Here is a 19421-nt window from a genome sequence, read left to right as displayed (position 1 = left end):
TTTTTTCTATACCAATATATGAAGACTGAAAGGTGTCAAAATATAATCTTGTAATTGGTCATTTTTAGAGACATCCATAGAATTCATAAACAATATTCACTGAAATAAATTCAGGAGAGTTTTCAGAATTAGGCCTCACTGGCAGTTGGAAAGTGTTGAATTGTTCTCCCACGTTGTGTGGCTGTTCTGGGGCTGTATTCAAAACGTTGGTATCTAGGTAGGAAATGAGTCGAAGTCGACGCTACTCTTGAGGTTAAAGGTCTGTTTCTTTCAATCAGTTCAAACTGACAGGCCTCCTGCCATCACCTCCTCCTTAGCCAGGCAGACAGGCCCTGGCCGTCAGTGTGAAAACATCTGTTGAATGGATTTATTGACTGGATCTTGTTTTTTCTCTCCCTTTCTCTATTTTTTTTTCTTTTTCCTTCACACCGTTTATTATGTCTCTGACCTGATGAACTTAATTTGTTGACATGTCGCTCAGTGTCTCCCTCAATCCTTGTCTCACATTTCTTTCTACTGTGCTCTTTTCTTGGCAACAGCCCTTCCTGGAACCCCCGCACACACGTGCGCTCTCTGTGCGCCAAGCTCCGCTGGCTGCGGTTGGCATGGATGGATTAGAGAAACACCGTCTTGTCTCCAGGACTCACTCTTCCCCTGCTGCCTCTGTTTTACCTCACCCAGCAATGGACCGCCCCCTCCAGCCTGGCTCTGCAACTGGTAGGAATCCCTAAAGACTCTCTCTAATAGGCAGGCTAAATGCACCGTTCTTGTAGGATTAACCGATTTAAATGCTCTGAATAACTCCAATAGCAGAACACTCCATTTTAACCCAGTGCAACCCAAATTTTATGAGGTTATATTGGCTATAAGACAAACAGCACATCTGATAAATCTTGGGCTTAGTACTAATAGCCTCATAAATTGCTATCATCCAAGGGCCTGGAAAATACATCAACAGGTGCATGAGTTTTTTGGAAATGAAAATCCCTGCAACGTTCTTTAGCAGTGTACCTCAATCTCTTACCTTCTGCCCAGTCACTAGGAAATTGATGATGCTTGGCTTCCTCATTTGACTCCAAAGAGTGCGCTTTAACCAGTTTGGTTTTTGTTTGTTTGTTTGTTTGTTTTATTTCATTGTTTTCTTCTGGTTCCCCATGCAAATGACTCATGGGATTCTATAGTACCAAAGCAAACTTTACTTGATTCTATGTATGTTACTTTCATTTCTATTTATTATGGAATCTCTGGGTGGGCTTTTTGACCAACGTCTTCCTTTGTCTACAGCTGTGTTTGATATTTCAGAACCTGACTACAGAGGAAAACAAGCCAGATAATTCCAAGGCCAAAGGAAGGTTAAGTGTGGAACACACACACACACACACAAAGGGTGCTATTCCCTCTGCAAAGGAACAGTGCTGTAAATATATGCGTGGATAATTATTTCTTTTTGTCTACTCTACTCCATTCTAGTTTCGTGTTCTCAAACTGTGGCTAATCAAATGAAAGATATTGTAGCCCTAAGAGACTCATAACTTGGATACTGCAGAAGGAGAATTTATATGTACCTTCCCCAAAGGCTCTTTTGAGTTATCTGATTTATTTTAAAATCCATTTTCAGGATTCAGAGCTTGTTTTTGTGGCTTCTGTGACCTCATGCAAGCCTTTGTGCTTGGAAAAGTTAAATCTATTTTCTAAAACCATATTCCCAAGCCCTGATATTATCTTTTATTTAAAAACAAATGAATAAAATGGCCAAGTTAATTAACTTTGGTAGGCATCTTTAATAAGTATGCATAGGAGCTACTTTTTATAATGTCTTGTGCCATAAGAAAACATTCCGTACTAAGAGCTATGAGCTGGGTCTATTTCTTTCTCCGTACTAGCCATTGCCTCTGACTCTCCTACTTCCAGGAGCGTAGCAAAACTGCCCAGATATTCCGGAAAACCCAGGAACACTGCCCAGTGTTAGTGGCAGCGTTTTGAATCAATCATGCATGGTGCTATGCCTGTGGATTCACAGAGTTTTTGCTCAAAATCAGATACATGATACAGAAGAATAATTTTTTGCATGTAGAAAGAGCAATAGCCTTTAATAATTACCTACTCTCTATTCTTTCTCCTGAAAGTGTCTTTTATTCAACCCTAATATTTCAGAAAATACAGAGTAACAACCATTCTATCATAACTGTTTCCACTGACTGAAATAATTTCCTTAATATTATAATAATATTAAAAATTAAAAATAATATTAAAAATAAATTCCTTAAGTAAGCTTAACTACAAAGTTTCATGTTGATGTCCCCAAGTTTGCTGCTGTATATTACTGTAATCCTATGGATAAAGTTTCTTTCCTTGGTTAAGAGGGGTGGCCCTTTTCTGACATACTTCAGTGTCTTCTAGTTTTCATATGCTCCTTTGAATGAATGAAGCAAGATATCTGAATATTAGAGAGAATCTGGAGTTTAAGGAAACTGTGTTGCCAAATGGATAGGGTTTGTAGACCTTAGAAGAATCCAGATGGAAGGGTGGACTGTAAACCCAGTAACATAAACAGGACATAATCCTACCCTGATCATTCAAACAAAGACTAGGTCATTTCAGAGAGTTAGATTTTTTTCCCCCTCATGATGTCAGCATTTTAGTATTTATCAAAGCATGTATTCCAAAAACAAATAGGAAAGTGAACTTAAGATTCTTTTTATATATAACGGATTTGATGAGGCAATTCCTTGTCCACATGAGAGATCATATAAAATTATTTTAGAAAACACAGGATTTTGTACTTAATAGGCATTCAATAAACATTTTGGTTGAATCAATGAATATTAATTTCATAATAAACACGAATTTACTAGTTCAAATTTGAATACACTGAAAGTAAAAGTTACATTGTAACTATTGTTCTGCTAAAGGATAACTAAGTTATTTACAAGTTACAATAACTAAGAGGAATATTTGTTAGCTTATTTGAACTTACAAGAATGCTGCATCTTTACACTGAAAATCTTACAAGAAAAAGGCACAATATTTTAAAATCATGCAGCATATGCAATTTATAATAATAGCTTCTCCACTGGCATTGGGATTAAAATATATATATACTTGATATGTAACATTCATTTAGTACTATTCCAAATCCTAAGGAAATGAAATGCACCATCTTCACTCTGCTATTCCACATATTGCTCTGGCTTTAATCCAATCTTAAATTTCCCCTTTATCCTGAATACTACTGTAATCCACATGAGCTCAAAAATCACTTTAGTATTTCTAATGATCTTGATTTCAGATGAGAACTGTAAGGTTTTCATTCTAGTATGATTGAAAATATATATTTAAGCACTAATCTCCTTTCTTTTGACTTTTTACTATCTATTTGTTGCAGAAATGTTAAACAATCTAAAGGAACGTTCACATATGTTCTTTAGGAATACAGTAGACCCTCTTATCTGCATGGGAACTGTTCTAAGACTACCAGGGGATGCCTACAACAGCCAATAGTATTGAACCAGTTGAGATCAACGGGAACCCATTTCTGTTCATGTCTTCCACCCATAAACGTATGGCCTTTTCCATCTTAACTAAGCACTTCTCACACACTGTGGCCATAACTTTTGCAGTGTGAGGTGTGGTGGGACAGCAAAACAATCACAAATTTCTTTTTTCTTCTTCACAACTTCAGGAATAGAAGATTCCTTCTTACTGTAGAGCTTAGCAACCTTAGCATATGATTTTTTTTTTTAATTTCCTTAAGTCGAGAACTTAAACCTTTCATTTAAAGGAAGCCCTTTAAGGCTTGTCTTTGGCATATCCAAACTGTTACCATCACTACCCTTGCACTTTGGAGCCATTATGAAGTAAAAAATAATTAAAAGCATGCACTGGTGACACTGCCACAGTCAACCTGATCATCAAGACAGCTACTAAATGACTAATGGGCAGGTGACGTAGAGAGCATGGAGCTGCTGGACAAAGGGATAATTCACATCCTGAGCAAGCTGGAGTGGGGCAGTGTAAGACTTCAGCATGCTGCTCAGAATGATGCACAACTTAAAACTTAGAGTTTGGTTGTTATATAATTGTGTATTTCTGGAATTTTCCAGTTAGTATTCTCAAACTGTAGTTGAAACTGTAGAAAGAGAAACTGCAGATGGGGGAGGGGAGAGGCTATTGTATTTGTATTTTTTTTTTTTTAAAGAAACTCATACGATCTCACATTCTCAATAGCTGTTCCACTAAATAGCAAGGTAGCGGACACAGATACATTATAAAGCTAGGCGGCTGGCTTAAATCAATCCTCTAAGAGCTATACTTTTTGGTGCTACTAAAAAGTTATTTAACACAAAAGTCACATAATGTTCAATGCACATTATTTAAACCTTCACCATCCATGTGCATCCTCCGCAGCCCACTGGATTAGCCACACAACTCCCTTTTTGACAAGAACAAAAAATGTTCCAAGGGAGAAATATTATCTGAGTTTAGTCAGTTTTGGAAAGATGCCGTCTTCAGTGTATTTCCTGAGAGTAGAAAGTAGGCATAAATTGCATAAAATTATTTTTAAGAGATAACTTTTTTTTGAGATGGAGTTTTGCTCTTGTTGCCTAGGCTGGAGTGCAATGGTGCGATCTCGGCTCACCGCGACCTCCGCCTCCCAGGTTCAAGTGATTTTCCTGCCTCAGCCTCCCTGGTAGCTGGGATTATAGGCATGCACCACCACACCCGGCTAATTTTTGTATTTTTAGTAGAGACGGGGTTTCTCCATGTTGGTCAGGCTGGTCTTGAACTCCCAACCTCAGGTGATCCGCTCATCTCGGCCTCCCAAAGTGCTGGGATTACTGGCGTGAGCCACCATGCCCAGCCTTAAAAAAATGATATTCTTAAGGCTCTCTGTTTGTCTGTTATTGGTGTATAGGAATGCTTGTGATTTTCACACATTGATTTTGTATCCTGAGACTTTTCTGATGTTGCTTATCAGCTTAAGGAGATTTTGGGCTGAGACGATGGGGTTTTCTAAATGTACAATCATGTCATCTGCAAACAGGGACAATTTCACTCCCTCTTCTTCTAATTGAATACCCTTTATTTCTATCTCTTGCCTGCTTGCCCTGGCCAGAACTTCCAACACTATGTTGAATACGAGTGGTGAGAGAGGGCATCCTTGTCTTGTGCTGGTTTTCAGAAGGAATGCTTCCAGTTTTTGCCCATTCAGTATGATACTGGCTGTGGGTTTGTCATAAATAGCTCTTATTATTTTGAGATACATTCCATAAATACCTAATTTATTGAGAGTTTTTAGCATGAAGGGCTGTTGAATTTTTTCTAAGGCCTTTTCTGCATCTATTGAGATAATGATGTGGTTTTGTCGTTGGTTCTGTTTACGCAATGGATTACATTTATTGATTTGGGTATGTTGAACCAGCCTTGCATCCCAGGGATGAAGCTGACCTGATCGTGGTGTATAAACTTTTTGATGTGCTGCTGGATTCGGTTTGCCAGGATTTTATTGAGGGTATTCACATCAATGTTCATCAGGAATATTGGTCTAAAATTCTTCTTTTTTGTTGTGTCTCCGCCAGGCTTTGGTATCAGGATGATGCTGGCCTCATAAAATGAGTTAGGGAGAATTCCCTCTTTTTCTACTTATTAGAATAGTTTCAGAAGGAATGGTACCAGCTCCTCTTTGTATCTCTGGTAGAATTCGGCTGTGAATCCATCTGGTCCTGGACTTTCTTTGGTTGGTAGGCTATTAATTATTGCCTCAATTTCAGAGCCTGTTATTGGTCTATTCAGAGATTCAACTTCTTCCTGGTTTAGTCTTGGGAGAGTGTATGTGTCCAGGAATTTATCCATTTCTTCTAGATTTTCTAGTTTATTTGCGTAGAGGTGTTCATAGTATTCTCTGATGGTAGTTCGTATTTCTGTGGGATTGGTGGTGATATCCCCTTTATCATTTTTTATTGTGTCTATTTGATTCTTCTCTATTTTCTTCTTTGTTAGTCTTGCTAGCGGTCTATCAATTTTGTTGATCTTTTCAAAAAACCAGCTCCTGGATCATTGATTTTTCGAAGGGCTTTTTGTGTCTGTATCTCCTTCTGTTCTGTTCTGATCTTAGTTATTTCTAGCCTTCTGCTAGCTTTTGAATTTGTTTGCTCTTTCTTCTCTTGTTCGTTTAACTGTGATGTTAGGGTCTCAATTTTAGTCTTTCCTACCTTCTCTTGTGGGCATTTAGTGCTATAAATTTCCCTCTACACACTGCTTTAAATGTGTCCCAGAGATTCTGGTAAGTTGGGTCTTTGTTCTCATTGGTTTCAAAGAACATCTTTATTTCTGCCTTCATTTCGTTATTTACCCAGCAGTCATTCAGGAGCAGGTTGTTCAGTTTCCATGTAGTTGTGCAGTTTTGATTAGAAATTCGTTTTCATTAGAATTAATTAGAACTTAATCCTGAGTTTTAATTTGATTGCACTGTGGTCTGACAGTTTGTTGTGATTTCTGTTCTTTTACATTTGCTAAGGAGTGCTTTAGTCCCCATGATGTGGTCAATTTTAGAATAAGTGTGATGTGGTGCTGAGAAGAATGTGTATTCTGTTGATTTGGGGTGGAGAGTTCTGTAGATGTCTATTAGGTCTTCTTGGTGTAGAGCTGAGTTCAAGTCCTGGATATCCTTCTTAACCTTCTATCTCATTCATCTGTCTAATATTGACAGTGAGTTGTTAAACTCTCCCATTATTATTGTATGGGAGTCTAAGTCTCTTTGTATCTCTCTAAGGACTTGCTGTATGAATCTGGGTGCTCCTGTATTGAGTGTGTACATATTTAGGATACTTAGCTCTTCTTGAATTGATCTCTTTACCATTATGTAATGGCCTTCTTTGTCTCTTTTGATCTTTGTTGGTTTAAAGTCTGTTTTACCAGAGACTAGGATCACAACCCCTGCTTTTTTTTGCTTTCCATTTGCTTGGTAGATCTTCCTCCATCCCTTTATTTTGAACCTATGTGTGTCTCTGCATGTGAGATGGGTCTGCTGAATACAGCACACTGATGGGTCTTGACTCGTTATCCAATTTGCCAGTCTGTGTCTTTTAATTGGGGCATTTAGCCCATTTAAATTTAAGGCTAATATTGTTATGTGTGAATTTGATCCTGTCATTATGAGGTTAGCTGGTTATTTTGCCCATTAATTGTTGCAGTTTCTTCATAGCGTTGATGGTCTTTACAATTCGCTATGTTTATTTCAGTGGCTGGTACCAGTTGTTTCTTTCCATGTTTAGTGCTTCCTTCAGGAGCTCTTGTAAGGCAGGCCTGGTGGTGACAACATTGCCCAGCATTTGCTTGTCTATAATCGAGTTTATTTCTCCTTCACTTATGAAGCTTAGTTTGGCTGGATATGAAATTCTGGGTTGAAAATTCTTTTCTTTGAGAATATTGAATATCGGCCCCCACTCTCTTCTGGCTTGTAGGGCCAAGAGATCCACTGTTAGTCTGATGGGCTTCCCTTTGTGGGTAACCCAACCTTTCTCTCTGGCTGCCCTTAACATTTTTTCCTTCATTTCGACCTTGGTGTATTTGATGATTATGTGTCTTGGGGTTGCTCTTCTTGAGGAATATCTTTGTGGTGTTCTCTGTATTTCCTGAATTTGAATGTTGGCCTGCCTTGTGAGGTTGGGGACATTCTCCTGGATAATATCCTGAAGAGTGTTTTCCAAGTTGGTTCCCTTCTCCTCATCACTTTCAGGTACACCAATCAAGCCAATCAAGCATAGATTTGGTCTTTTCACATAGTCCCATATTTCTTGGAGGCTTTGTTCATTTCTTTTTACTCTTTTTTCTCTAACCTTGTCTTCTTGCTTTATTTCATTAATTTGGTCTTCAATCACTGATACCCTTTCTTCCACTTGATCAAATCAGCTATTGAAGCTTGTGCATGTGTCCCGAAATTCTCATGCCATGGTTTTCAGCTCCATCAGGTCATTTAAGGTCTTCTCTACACTGTTTATTCTAGTTAGCCATTCATCTAATCTTTTTTCAAGGTTTTTAGTTTCCTTAGGATGGGTTCGAACAAGCTCCTTTAGCTCAGAGATGTTTGTTATTACCAACCTTCTGAAGCCTACTTCTGTCAACTTGACAAGTCATTCTCCATCTAGCCTTGTTCCATTGCTGGTGAGGGGCTGCAATCCTTTGCAGGAGAAGAGGCACTCAGGTTTTTAGAATTTTCAGCTTTTCTGCTGTGGTTTCTCCCCATCTTTGTGGTTTACCTACCTTTGGTCATTGATGTTAGTGACCTACAGATGGGGTTTTGGTGTAGATGTCCTTTTTGTTGATGTTGATGCTATTCCTTTCTGTTTGTTAGTTTTCCTTCTAACTGTCAGGTCCCTCAGCTGCAGGTCTGTTGGAGTTTGTTGGAGGTCCACTCCAGACTCTGTTTGCCTGGGTATCACCAGTGGCGGCTGCAGAATAGCAGCCTGATCCTTCCTCTGGAAGCTTCTTCCCAGAGGGGCAGCTGCCTATATGAGGTGTCTGTGGGTCCCTACTGGGAGGTGTCTCCCAGTTTGGCTACATGGGTGTCAGGGGCCCATTTGAGGAGGCAGTCTGTCTGTTCTCAGAGCTCAAACGCCGTGCTGGGAGAACCACTGCTCTCTTCAGATCTGTCAGACAGGGACGTTTAAGTCTGTGGAAGTTGTCTGCTTCCTTTTGTTCAGCTATGCCCTGCCCACAGAGGTGAAGTCTATGGAGGCAGGCCTTGCTGAGCTGCAGTGGGCTCCGCCCAGTTTGAGCTTCCCAGCTGCTTTGTTTTACCTACTCAAGCCTCGGCAATGGCGGACGCCCCTTCCCCAGCCAGGCTGCTGCCTTGCAGTTCCATCTCAGATTGCTCTGCTAGCAGTGAGCAAGGCTCTGTGAGCGTGGGAGCTGCCAAGCCAGGCGTGGGAGAGAATCTTCTTGTCTGCCGGTTGCTAAGACCTTGGGAAAAGTGCAGTATTTGGGCGGAAGTGTCCCGTTTTTCCAGGTACAGTCTGTCATGGCTTCCCTTGTCCTGGAAAGGGAAATCCCCCAACCCCTTGTGCTTCCTGGGTGAGGTGACGCCCTGCCCTGCTTCGGCTCGCCCTCCATGGGCTGCACCCACTGTCCAACCAGTCCTATTGAGATGAAACAGGTACCTCAGTTGGAAATGCAGAAATCCCCCATCTTCTGTGTCGATCACACTGGGACCTGCAGACCAGAGCTGTTCCTATTTGGCCATTTTGGAATGGACCCGATCAGTGATATTTTTATAGTACTTTTGTAATTGTTTTGGGGAACCATGAACCACACTCAATCAAGACAGTGAACTTAGTAGATAAATATTGTGTGTGTTCTGACTGCTCCACTAAGTGGGCATGGCCCCATCTTCCTTTCTCTTTCTGGCCCTCTCTATTCCCAGAGACACTACAATATTGAAATTAGGCCAATGTTCTCCTAATTTCTATCAAAAGCTAGAAATGATTAAGCTTAGTGAGGAAGTCACATCAAAAGCTGAGATAGGCAAAAGCTAGGCCTCTTGTGCTGGTTACCCAAGGTGTGAATATAAAAGAAAAGCTCTTGAAGGAAATTAAAAGTGCTACTGTAGTGAACAGACAAATGATAAGAAAGCAAAACAGCCCTATTGCTTATATGGAGAGAGTTTTAGTGGTCTCAGTAGATCAAACCAGCCACAGTATTTCCTTCAGCCAAAACCTCATCCAGAGCAAGTCCCTAACTCTTCAATTCTAAGAGGGCTGAGAGAGGTGAGGAAGTTGCTGAAGAAAAGTTGAAAGCCAGCAGAAGTTGGCTCTTGAGGTTTAAGGAAAGAAGCCATCTCCGTAACAGAAAAGTGGAAGGTAAAGCAGCAAGTGTTGATGTAGAAGCTACAACAGGTTTTCCAGAAAGTCTAGCTAAGATCATTGATGAAGATGGCTACACTAAGCAACATAATTTCATTGTAGATGAAACAGCCTTTCATTGGAAGAAGAGATAGAGAGAAAACTTTGAGGAATTCTGCTCTTCAGAATTATGCTAAATCTACCCTACCTGTGCTCTATAAATGGAACCACAAAGCCCGGGTGACAGCATATCTGTTTAGAGTGTAGTTTATTGAGCATTTTAAGCTCAATTTTTAGACTTACTGCTCAGGGGGAAAAAAAAGTTCCCTTTCAAAATATTACTGCCTAATTGACTGTGTACCTGCTTACCCACGAACACTGATGGACATGTGCAAGGAGATTAAGTTTTCATACCTGCTAACACAGCATCCACTCTGCAGCCATCAGACCAAGGGGTCTTTTAAATTTTTACGTCTTATTATTTAAGAATACATTCTATAAGGCTATACCTGCCGTAGACAGTGATTCCCCTGATGGATCTGAGCAAAGTGCATTGAAACCTTCTGGAAAGGATTCACCATTCTAGATGCCGTTAAGAACATTCATGATTTATGGGAGGAATATCAACATTGGCAAGTGATTGAAAGAAGTCGATTCCAGTTCTCATGGATGACTTCGAGGTGTTCAATACTTCAATGGAGGAACTAAATGCCGAAGTAGCAAGGGAACTAGAATTAGAAGTGGAACCTCAATATATGACTGAATTGCTCCAATCTCATTATAAAACTTGAATTAATAAGGAGTTATTTCTTAGAGGTTGAGCAAGAAAAATGTTTTCTTGGGATGGAGTCTACTCCTGGTGAAGATGCAGTGGGCATTGTTGAAATGACAACAAAGGATTTAGAATATTACAAAAACTTAGTTGATAAAGCAGCAGCAGAGTTGGACAGGATTGCTTCCAGTTTTGAAAGAAGGCCTACTATGGGTTAAATGCTATAATACCAAGCAGCATTTCATGCTACAGAGAAATGTTTTGTGAAAGGAAGAGTTCATGGATGTTGCAAACTTCATTGTTTTCTTATTTTAAGAAATTGCCACAGCCACTCCCGCCTTCAATAACTACTACCCTGATCAGTTAGCAGCCATCAGTATCAAGGCAAGACCCTCCACAAGCAAAAAGATTATGACCCACTGAAAGCTCAGATGATTGTTAGCACTTCAGCAATAAACTAATTTTTAATGAAGGTATACACATTGGTTTCTTTGACACAATGATTCCATCCTTCATAGGTTACGGTGTAATGTAAACATAACTTTTACATGCATAAGCAAACCAAAAAACTCATGTGACTGGCTTTATTGTGATATTTGCTTTATTCGGATGATTTGGAATCAAACCAGCAAGATGTCCCAGGTATTCCTGTATTTGGTTAGTCAGATTTCCTCCTCAGGAGAAATTACAACTTTTTATTTGTTTTTTTTCCAACCACTGTATTTTCATCTTATTATGTACATCTAGTAGTCCTTTCCTTTATATTCTGGAGGCTTCTGAAGTTTGTATTCAATAGCACTGATCTGGCTTTCTGAAATGTAAATTCCTTTCTTTATTGCCTCCAGTATAGATTTTAGTTTTTCTACTCTTTAATTTCCTTATAATCCCTGTTTATCATATCCAGTTTTATTTTTATTCATTCCGTTGTCTTTTTAATTTAGTTCTATCTCTGCCTTTAGCTTTGTTCTCTGATGTTATAAGGCCAGTGTTTTTTGACATTTGAAGAGAACAAAACATTTTCTAAAATCTTATTTGGCTTCCTATAGTAAATCATGTTCACTGAACTAAGCAGTATGAATGATATTTCCTTCATAATATCTGTAGTATATTCTCAAAGTCCCTGTTTTTTTTTTTCTCACTCATTCTTGAATGTAGAAAATCTTTCCAGATATTTTGCCAGCAAATGTGTAGTGAATTGTGTTTGGCTTCACTTTTTGCCAACTTACATGCTGGTTGAATCTCCTTCCTGGCTTTACAGTTAAATGGTAACACTTAATCTAATTCCTAGGCCTTAACAGACATTCATATAGTGTTAGTTGGAAGGCTTATGTTGGGAATTTCTTCTACCCACTTTCTTTCTAGCTGTCTGATACTCTGTTAAGATGACTTACATGAAAAAACAAACAGACAAACACAAAGCTGTAAGGTTTAGAAAATGCTTCTCATCTAGTGAGAGGTACAATTTTCAATTTTTTTAAACAGACATTTTAGACATTATATCATTTGCTTGCGGGACACATCAAGTTTCACAAATAATTTAAAAATTACACTGTTTGGTACTTTGAGTTATGTGTTCTTGTTAAAAAATATTACAGATAGTAATCATGCCACTGCACTGCAGCCTGGGCGACAGAGCGAGACTCCATCTCAAAAAAAAAAAAAAATTACAGATAGTAAAATATAAACTGCACTCCAGCCTAGGAGACAGAGTGAGAACCTGTCTCTAAAAACATAAAATAAAAAAATTAAAATTAAAATATTAAAAAATAAATTAAAAAAAGACAACATAAGTCTTATGGATAGATTAGCGTTATGGATGGAAATAGTAACAGCCGCTATGTGTGTGATTTGAAGGTCATTAGACATGAACCTTGTTTCAGAATAGTTTTTTTTTTTTTTTGGTAATTCTACCATTTGAAGATCATTCCACCTTTAAAATTTTTTTTTTTTGTTTTTAGGAGATCTTCTTTGATTCTCTAGCCTCACAAGTTTTTTCTTTAGCAGAGTTTTCAAAAGTGTCGTATTTTTACATCTCACTTTTACTACTAGATTTTTTTTTTTTTTTGAGATAGAGTTTCACTCTTGTCACCCAGGCTGGAGTGCAATGGCGCAACCTCAGCTCTTTGCAACCTCCACCTCCCAGGTTCAAGCGATTCTCCTGCCTCAGCCTCCTGAGTAGCTGGGATTACAGGCATATGCCACCACGCCTGCCTAATTTTTTGTATTTTTGGTAGAGATGGGGTTTCCCCATGTTGGTCAGGCTGGTCTCGAACTCCTGACCTCTTGTAATCTGCCCGCCTTGGCCACCCAAAGTGCTGGGATTACAGGCATGAGCCACCACGCCCGGCCTTTACTACTAGATTTTAAGTTAAATGTAGTAAAATGAAGCTGCTAGAATCTGGAACATAGTGAGCATTCAATAACTGTCTACTGATTCTGCATCTTCCAGGAGAATGCCATGTCATATATATTTGTACTGTGCTAGTCCTTTGTCCAGTCCCTTGCCCTAGAAGGAGTTTAATAAGTGTTGTTTAGCAAACACCTTGGGAAGGTGTGAAACCTCAGGTAGTTCCCAGAAATGCAATATGAAGTTGAATGTTAGGAACTAGAAATCAGGATCAATAATTTTAGTCTAAATGTTCTAAACTCAGCTTTCTTTATAGACAAGATAAATTGTCTATAAAGACTCTATAGACTCAGGCTAACAGGTCTTACTAGACTGAGTGTAAATTTGAAGACAGAAATAGATTATATGGCTAAAAAATGACAACTACATGCAATAAAGAAGGAAAGATACTACACTAGATGCTACAAATACATTATCTCATTTAATAAGACTGAGACACAGACAAAGCACAAAGTCCAAGTTTATCTAAAAAATTTAGCAAGAAATTTTAAGGATTTCTTGTATGTAAAAATATGTATATATAATACATATTTTCTACATATATACACATATATGTGGAAAACAAACAACTATTGTTTAAAATGCAGGTAAATATTTTAAGACTCCTTTGTGTATTTTTCAAATTCTAATTTTAATTCTTGTCCCACTGATCAGGAGAAAAATTAATTAATCTATTGGCTTATGTTATATTGCAAATGGTAATCAGTGAGCCAGAAAGGGTCAAACAAAAGTTGAATTCCATATGAATTGCAAAGAGAAGAGCAGGCTTATTTCTCACCCTATAAGTCCATGTTTCTGAGAAGCCAGAGAGAGAACGAAAGAGAGAAGAAAGGAATGGAGATGAAGGATGAGGTTAAGGTTTCATTTTCCAGTCTACCTGTTAACACCTCAGTGATACATCGTTAGGATGAGTCAGTGGAAGTTTGGGGTTCCAGATTGTATATATTTCCCTTTAAATTCAAATGGCTTTCCAAGAGCCCCTGGACTTTGAATCATGATCTTCAGGTACCTGGCAATAACTCCCAGCTACCATAACCTGTTTCACAATTTTTTTCTTGGCAGTGGATTATGGGGAAAATGTCATTAAAAAGGGAAAACATTACTACGGAGGTAAGCTTTGATATGTCGAGATGAAAGAGTGAAAAAGTTAAGCAATGTAATGATTAGACTCTCTAGCCTTGAAGAATATATTTCTTCTTCTCCTTCTTCTTCTTCTTCTTCTTTTTTTTTTTTTCCAGATACAAGTTCTCACCCTGTGGCCCAGGCTGGAGTGCAGTGGCTCAATCACTGCTCACTGCCACATTGACGTCCTGGTCTCAAGCAATTTTCCCACCAGCAGCAGGCACACCACCATTCCTGGCTAGTTTTTAAAAATTTTTGTAGAGACAGGGTTTCCCTATGTTATTCAGGCTGGTTTCAAATTCCTGGGCTCAAGCAATCCTCCTGCCTCAGCCTCCCAAAGTGCTAGGCTTACAGGTGTGAGACACTGTACTTGGCCAAAAATATATTTTCAAAATGTGGCGGATGTTATACTTTTTGTTTCCATATTATTAAACAATCACTTTTTGTTTTATGAAACTATAGTTGAAAAAATGTTAAACGGTTCTTCTTATATAGTAGTAACTCATAAATACTTGATATATTTAAATTGTGAAGACATGTCTTACACATCTCTGTATTTTAAATGTTATTCTTCCTACCTGCTTGCCTGCTTCCTTTTCTGCCTTCCTTAATGTCTTCCTTCTGACTTTATTTAAAAATATTTATCCATATTGGACTTTACACAAAATGTAAAAAGAGGACTTTGTGAAATTCCATGTAGAAATATAAAGCTGAGTAAAATAAATACTTACATTAGAAGCACTTAGGGTAGGAAGATAAGGGACATAAAATAAAAGGTAGAAGATTAAACCAGTAAGACTACCCTTCAGGTATCCAAGGAGATCCACCAATTAGATTCATTGAGGAAAGCTTTAGTGGAAATATCTGACCTATTTTTGGGATACATTCGTTCATTTACAGTTTTCATTCACTCATTAAAAAATATTTTTTGAGGACCTGCTTTATTTAAGCATGTTTATGGCCACTGAAATTTCAGAGGTAAAAATACATAATCTGCACTCTCAAAGATCTCACCATCTAATGAAGAAAATATACACTTAACAAAATTACACAACAATTATATAATTGTGACAAATGCTTGAAGGAGATCTAGAGGATGCTAAGAGAGCATATAGTAGGAGACCTAATTTAGAGATCTCAGGGCATGCTTGGTAGAGGAGGTGACATTAAAAACTGAGCCTTGAAGAGTGAAAAAAGATCAGCCAAATGAGGACTGGAGTTATGGAGGTCAAGAAGGAAGAATTTCTGGCATAGAGGGAATAGCATGTATAAATATCACGAGGCTGCTAGGATTCTGATCTTTTTGAGGAAAGGAAGGAAGGCTTTTGTAGGCGAAATAGAGAACAAAAGAGGGAGGGATATGAATTGAAGCTGGAAAGATGGGGAGGGGCCTATTTATGCTGGTCTGCAGGAATTTCAGTCTCTTTAGTGAAGGCCCTGAAGGATTTAAACAGAAGTGGCCACTGTTGTGTGGCAAATGGAATAGAGTGAAAGTCAGATTGTGTGTTACAATCTAATCTCAGGAGTCCAGATTAGAGATAATAAAACCTTGGATTGTGTATGGTTTTGGCAGTGGAGATAAGGAGAATGAGTGATTCAAGATCTGTTTTGGAGGGAAAACAGACACTACTTTGGTTCTTTGGAGGGGGAGCGTCAAGGGGACGTTAAGGTTTCTCGTATGAACAATGGCAGATCTTGATGTCTTTTGTAAACATGAGTAATATTGTGTGTGGTTTAAGATCATGAATTAAAAATCAGAGACATTTTCACTTTATGAAAACCGTGAGACAACTAAGTGGAGATTTTGGATGGATCATTCAATGGGTAAGTGTGTAAGTAAGCTGCTCATAAGGGAGGTCAGTCCTGAGGATGAAAATCTGTGAGAATCAGGGGAAGAGGGATAGAGTGTGAAGCCATTTGAGTCCTAAGAATAGATATTATTTGGAATGGTAAAATTATATTCTTTTGTTAGACATAATTTTTACCACATGGTTTCAAAATGCATGTGCCATTCTTCTGCATTATTTTAGCACACTCAAGGAAAAATATTTTCTTCTCTTGAGTAACATTTCTTTAACACAATAATGTAAGCCAAAAGGAGAATAAAATGTATTTAATTAAACTTCCTTTACAGCATAAATTACTGGTGCTTATCTATTCCTGAAGATTTTTTTGGTGGTTGTTGTAAAACTTCTTATAATGGGTATTCTCCACATCTACAAATATACTTCGATGGTCATTTATTGGAAGCCATTTGATTTGTTAAATAATTTCTTATGTCAGGCAATTTGGCAAGTAACATGTTTCCACCTCAAGGAATAGGTTTACGGGTAGAAATCTTCTTTAAATGAGCCAGAGTTATAATTATCATCTAACTTGTTACTTTAAAAAATCCTATTTTAAGTTCTGCTAATAATTCATCTTATCATGTTATTATAAAATCTTTCCCATCATAAGGCTTGCCTGAAAATGAAATATGCTAATACCTGATAATTTAAAAGAAGATTGTATTCCTTAGTATCTGTATAATCTCTAGTAGTGGCATTGTAATTTACATTTATTTTTTAAAAGAAACACTTTGAATGCCCCACAATATTATAAGATCTACAACATCCATATTGGTTACATAATGACATAAATTGTGGAGAGAAACACAAATAAACAAAGAAACTGTTTTTGAACAATCTTGAGGAAATTACTAAACAGGATGGGCAGAGTGGGAAAATCTTCCATTTTATTACAAAAATGAAACCCCGATCTAAAGTCAGGCTAGAATTACTCATGAAAGATTTAAAGAGCCAGCTCGTTTCGTGGCTCCAATGGTGTGGTGAAATTAAAACCTCTACTGAATTAAATCATCTGCCTAAAAACATTTTCATAATGATGTAAAATACTGGTAAGATTACAATATATATATTTTAAAATCTGAAGTGTCTTAGAATGTCATCATCTTCATCACTGTACAGATTTACTAAACTAGGGTCTGGTTACTGGTTAATGCATGAGTTCATGTTTTTGAGTAAGTATCCAGATAGACAGGTCTAAATAGTTCTTATGTGCTCTTGAGAATTTGTTATGTGTTATTTCCCCCCTTTGTTAAATTTATTTTAAGAATAATGACTTGTTTGGAGTTATCATATTATCTCCTAACATGTGTCATTATCTTGTATCATTACTGAATCTTGTCCTGTATTTCCCTTGTCTTGAAGGAATTGCCTATGATCCCTTGATGCTGAAACACCAGTGCGTTTGTGGCAATTCCACCACCCACCCTGAGCATGCTGGACGAATACAGAGTATCTGGTCACGACTGCAAGAAACTGGGCTGCTAAATAAATGTGAGGTAATCCAGAATTGGACACACTCTTTTACTTACTTAAATAAATCATGTAAAGAGGCCAGTATTCATTTGGGGAGTAATAGAAAAATCTTAACCGTATAGTGCAAACACCATGATTGATGAACCATCATAGATTCAAGTAGCACAGAGCTTACCACCTGACTCTGGGCGGGGCACACTGTAAGTACTCAGTGTTGATGAGCTGAGCAGCTGCCTGATGTGTGTGTTCCAATGTTGCAGTATTATTATATACACATGGTAGCACTGTTTGCAAATAGACATTATTTATTGAGTTGATCTTCTGAGAAACTCTTTGCTAAGTAATTATTATTTTTGGTTATAAACTAAACTATGAATTTAGATATATGCCAATTTCGCCACATGGAAATGAATAGATTTAAAATATCAACTGTCCTCTTACCACTAAAAGTCATTTCTTTTTATTGAAATGATTGATGTGTTTATAACTTGATGAAGGGATTTGAATACTTTCATTTTATCATTATTTCTTTAAACTCATTTCAGTAGATGCTTGGTGAATACCATTTTTATTTGGAAAAATATATCTTTTTTATGCTTTCAAAGGTTAAAAACAACAGTCATATCAATTCAGAAAGGCTCCCATTGTCAAATGTTCAAAATATGTAACAACTAGCTGCTATTTCATTTAGTTGCTATAAATTTCCATTGTTGTCTGAAATCCAGTAACATTCTGCATTTGAATCTAAGGCATTTTTAAAAGAAAAATGCCCTCCATGGGTTTTCTCACATTATTTTGACATTTAATAATTATTTCTTTTACTGGGTCTCTGTTAGGTTCTAAACATGATTCAAGTACTGGAATTATAAAATTTCACAAGACAAATACGGTCCCAAAATGTAGTGAACAAAATTCCTATTCAAATTCAACTTAGGTTTAAACTGAGTCTGTAAAATATTTTACTTGAAATAGAAATGCCAAAGCAGACAGAATTTTTCTACAGTTCAAGTGCACTTGCCTACATATGATAGTGTGAGTTACATCAGTCTGATCCCCTTCCTCTGCAAACTACTAAAAATAATTGACTTTTGAAGATGCAAAGCCATTCATTCAGTTTGTTCATTTCTATGGATAAAAAGTTTTCTTTATGGATTTATTTCTTTAAAGGGTGGATAATATATTCTGTGTTACAAGGGAAATTAATTGGTTTTTAAAAACATCAAAACATTGTGGGAATGTCTTATGGATCGTTCAGTAGTTGAGATTGTGAATGAATATACCGTAACACCATGTACAGATTTAGTCTCACAAGTTTTATTATATATTTATGGTAGAATTATCAAACAGTTTTCATATTTAAAGTTCTGCTTTAGATTGAATGTATCCTTTACCTAGAAACCCCAAAGTGAGGGAAAATGAGCTAGATTTATTTATCTGGTCCTTTCCTGCGTGGAAGTCTATTATTCATTTTTTTTGCCAGTGGCATTCATATTGTATGGCAGAAGGCTTTCATACTCTGGTCAATTTTAAAGTTATCTTTAAGGATTTCATGTTTCCGATAATGCAGTTTGGAGGCCGAACCATTCTCTTTTCTACACAATCCCATATGGAGTCCATAAAGTAGACCATCAAGGAGAATTATTTGTGGTAGGCTGGTCTTAATGGACAAAATGCATTTATTCATGTGAACATTCCTGTCTCACCTTTTCATCTGCTCTGCAATTTTTCTGTGCTTTTGCCAGCTGAGGCATTGCTGCTTACATTTTTTCACATTCACGTTTGTGTTATATCCTGCAGCAGCTGGCCTGGTCCCAACTACTTCAAATTGTCAGTGGCTGATCACAGCCTTCGAATGCATTGTTAGATAGTAGTATTCCTAAAACCTATTACCTGAAGGAGAACTGTTTATGAAAGGAACAGAGTACAGAAATAAATGGAATTTGATATGATTCACACTGGTC

At 37.6% G+C, this 19421-nt stretch overlaps 1 protein-coding gene across 2 annotated transcripts in view; it reads left to right on the top strand.

Annotated features, from left to right (window-relative positions):
* The window catches only part of HDAC9 (histone deacetylase 9), a 945763-nt gene that overhangs the window by 648708 nt on the left and 277634 nt on the right, over positions 1-19421 (top strand). For both annotated transcript variants that reach the window (XM_032759782.2, XM_032759765.2), the window contains 2 exons: positions 540-717; positions 17350-17483. In XM_032759782.2, the coding sequence (XP_032615673.1) occupies positions 540-717; positions 17350-17483 (312 nt within the window). The remainder of the gene's footprint in view (positions 1-539; positions 718-17349; positions 17484-19421) is intronic.

This window comes from Hylobates moloch, unplaced genomic scaffold (assembly GCF_009828535.3).
Source record: "Hylobates moloch isolate HMO894 unplaced genomic scaffold, HMol_V3 SCAFFOLD_1, whole genome shotgun sequence".
NCBI lineage: Eukaryota > Metazoa > Chordata > Mammalia > Primates > Hylobatidae > Hylobates > Hylobates moloch.
This window is presented reverse-complemented; position numbering and strand designations above follow the sequence as displayed.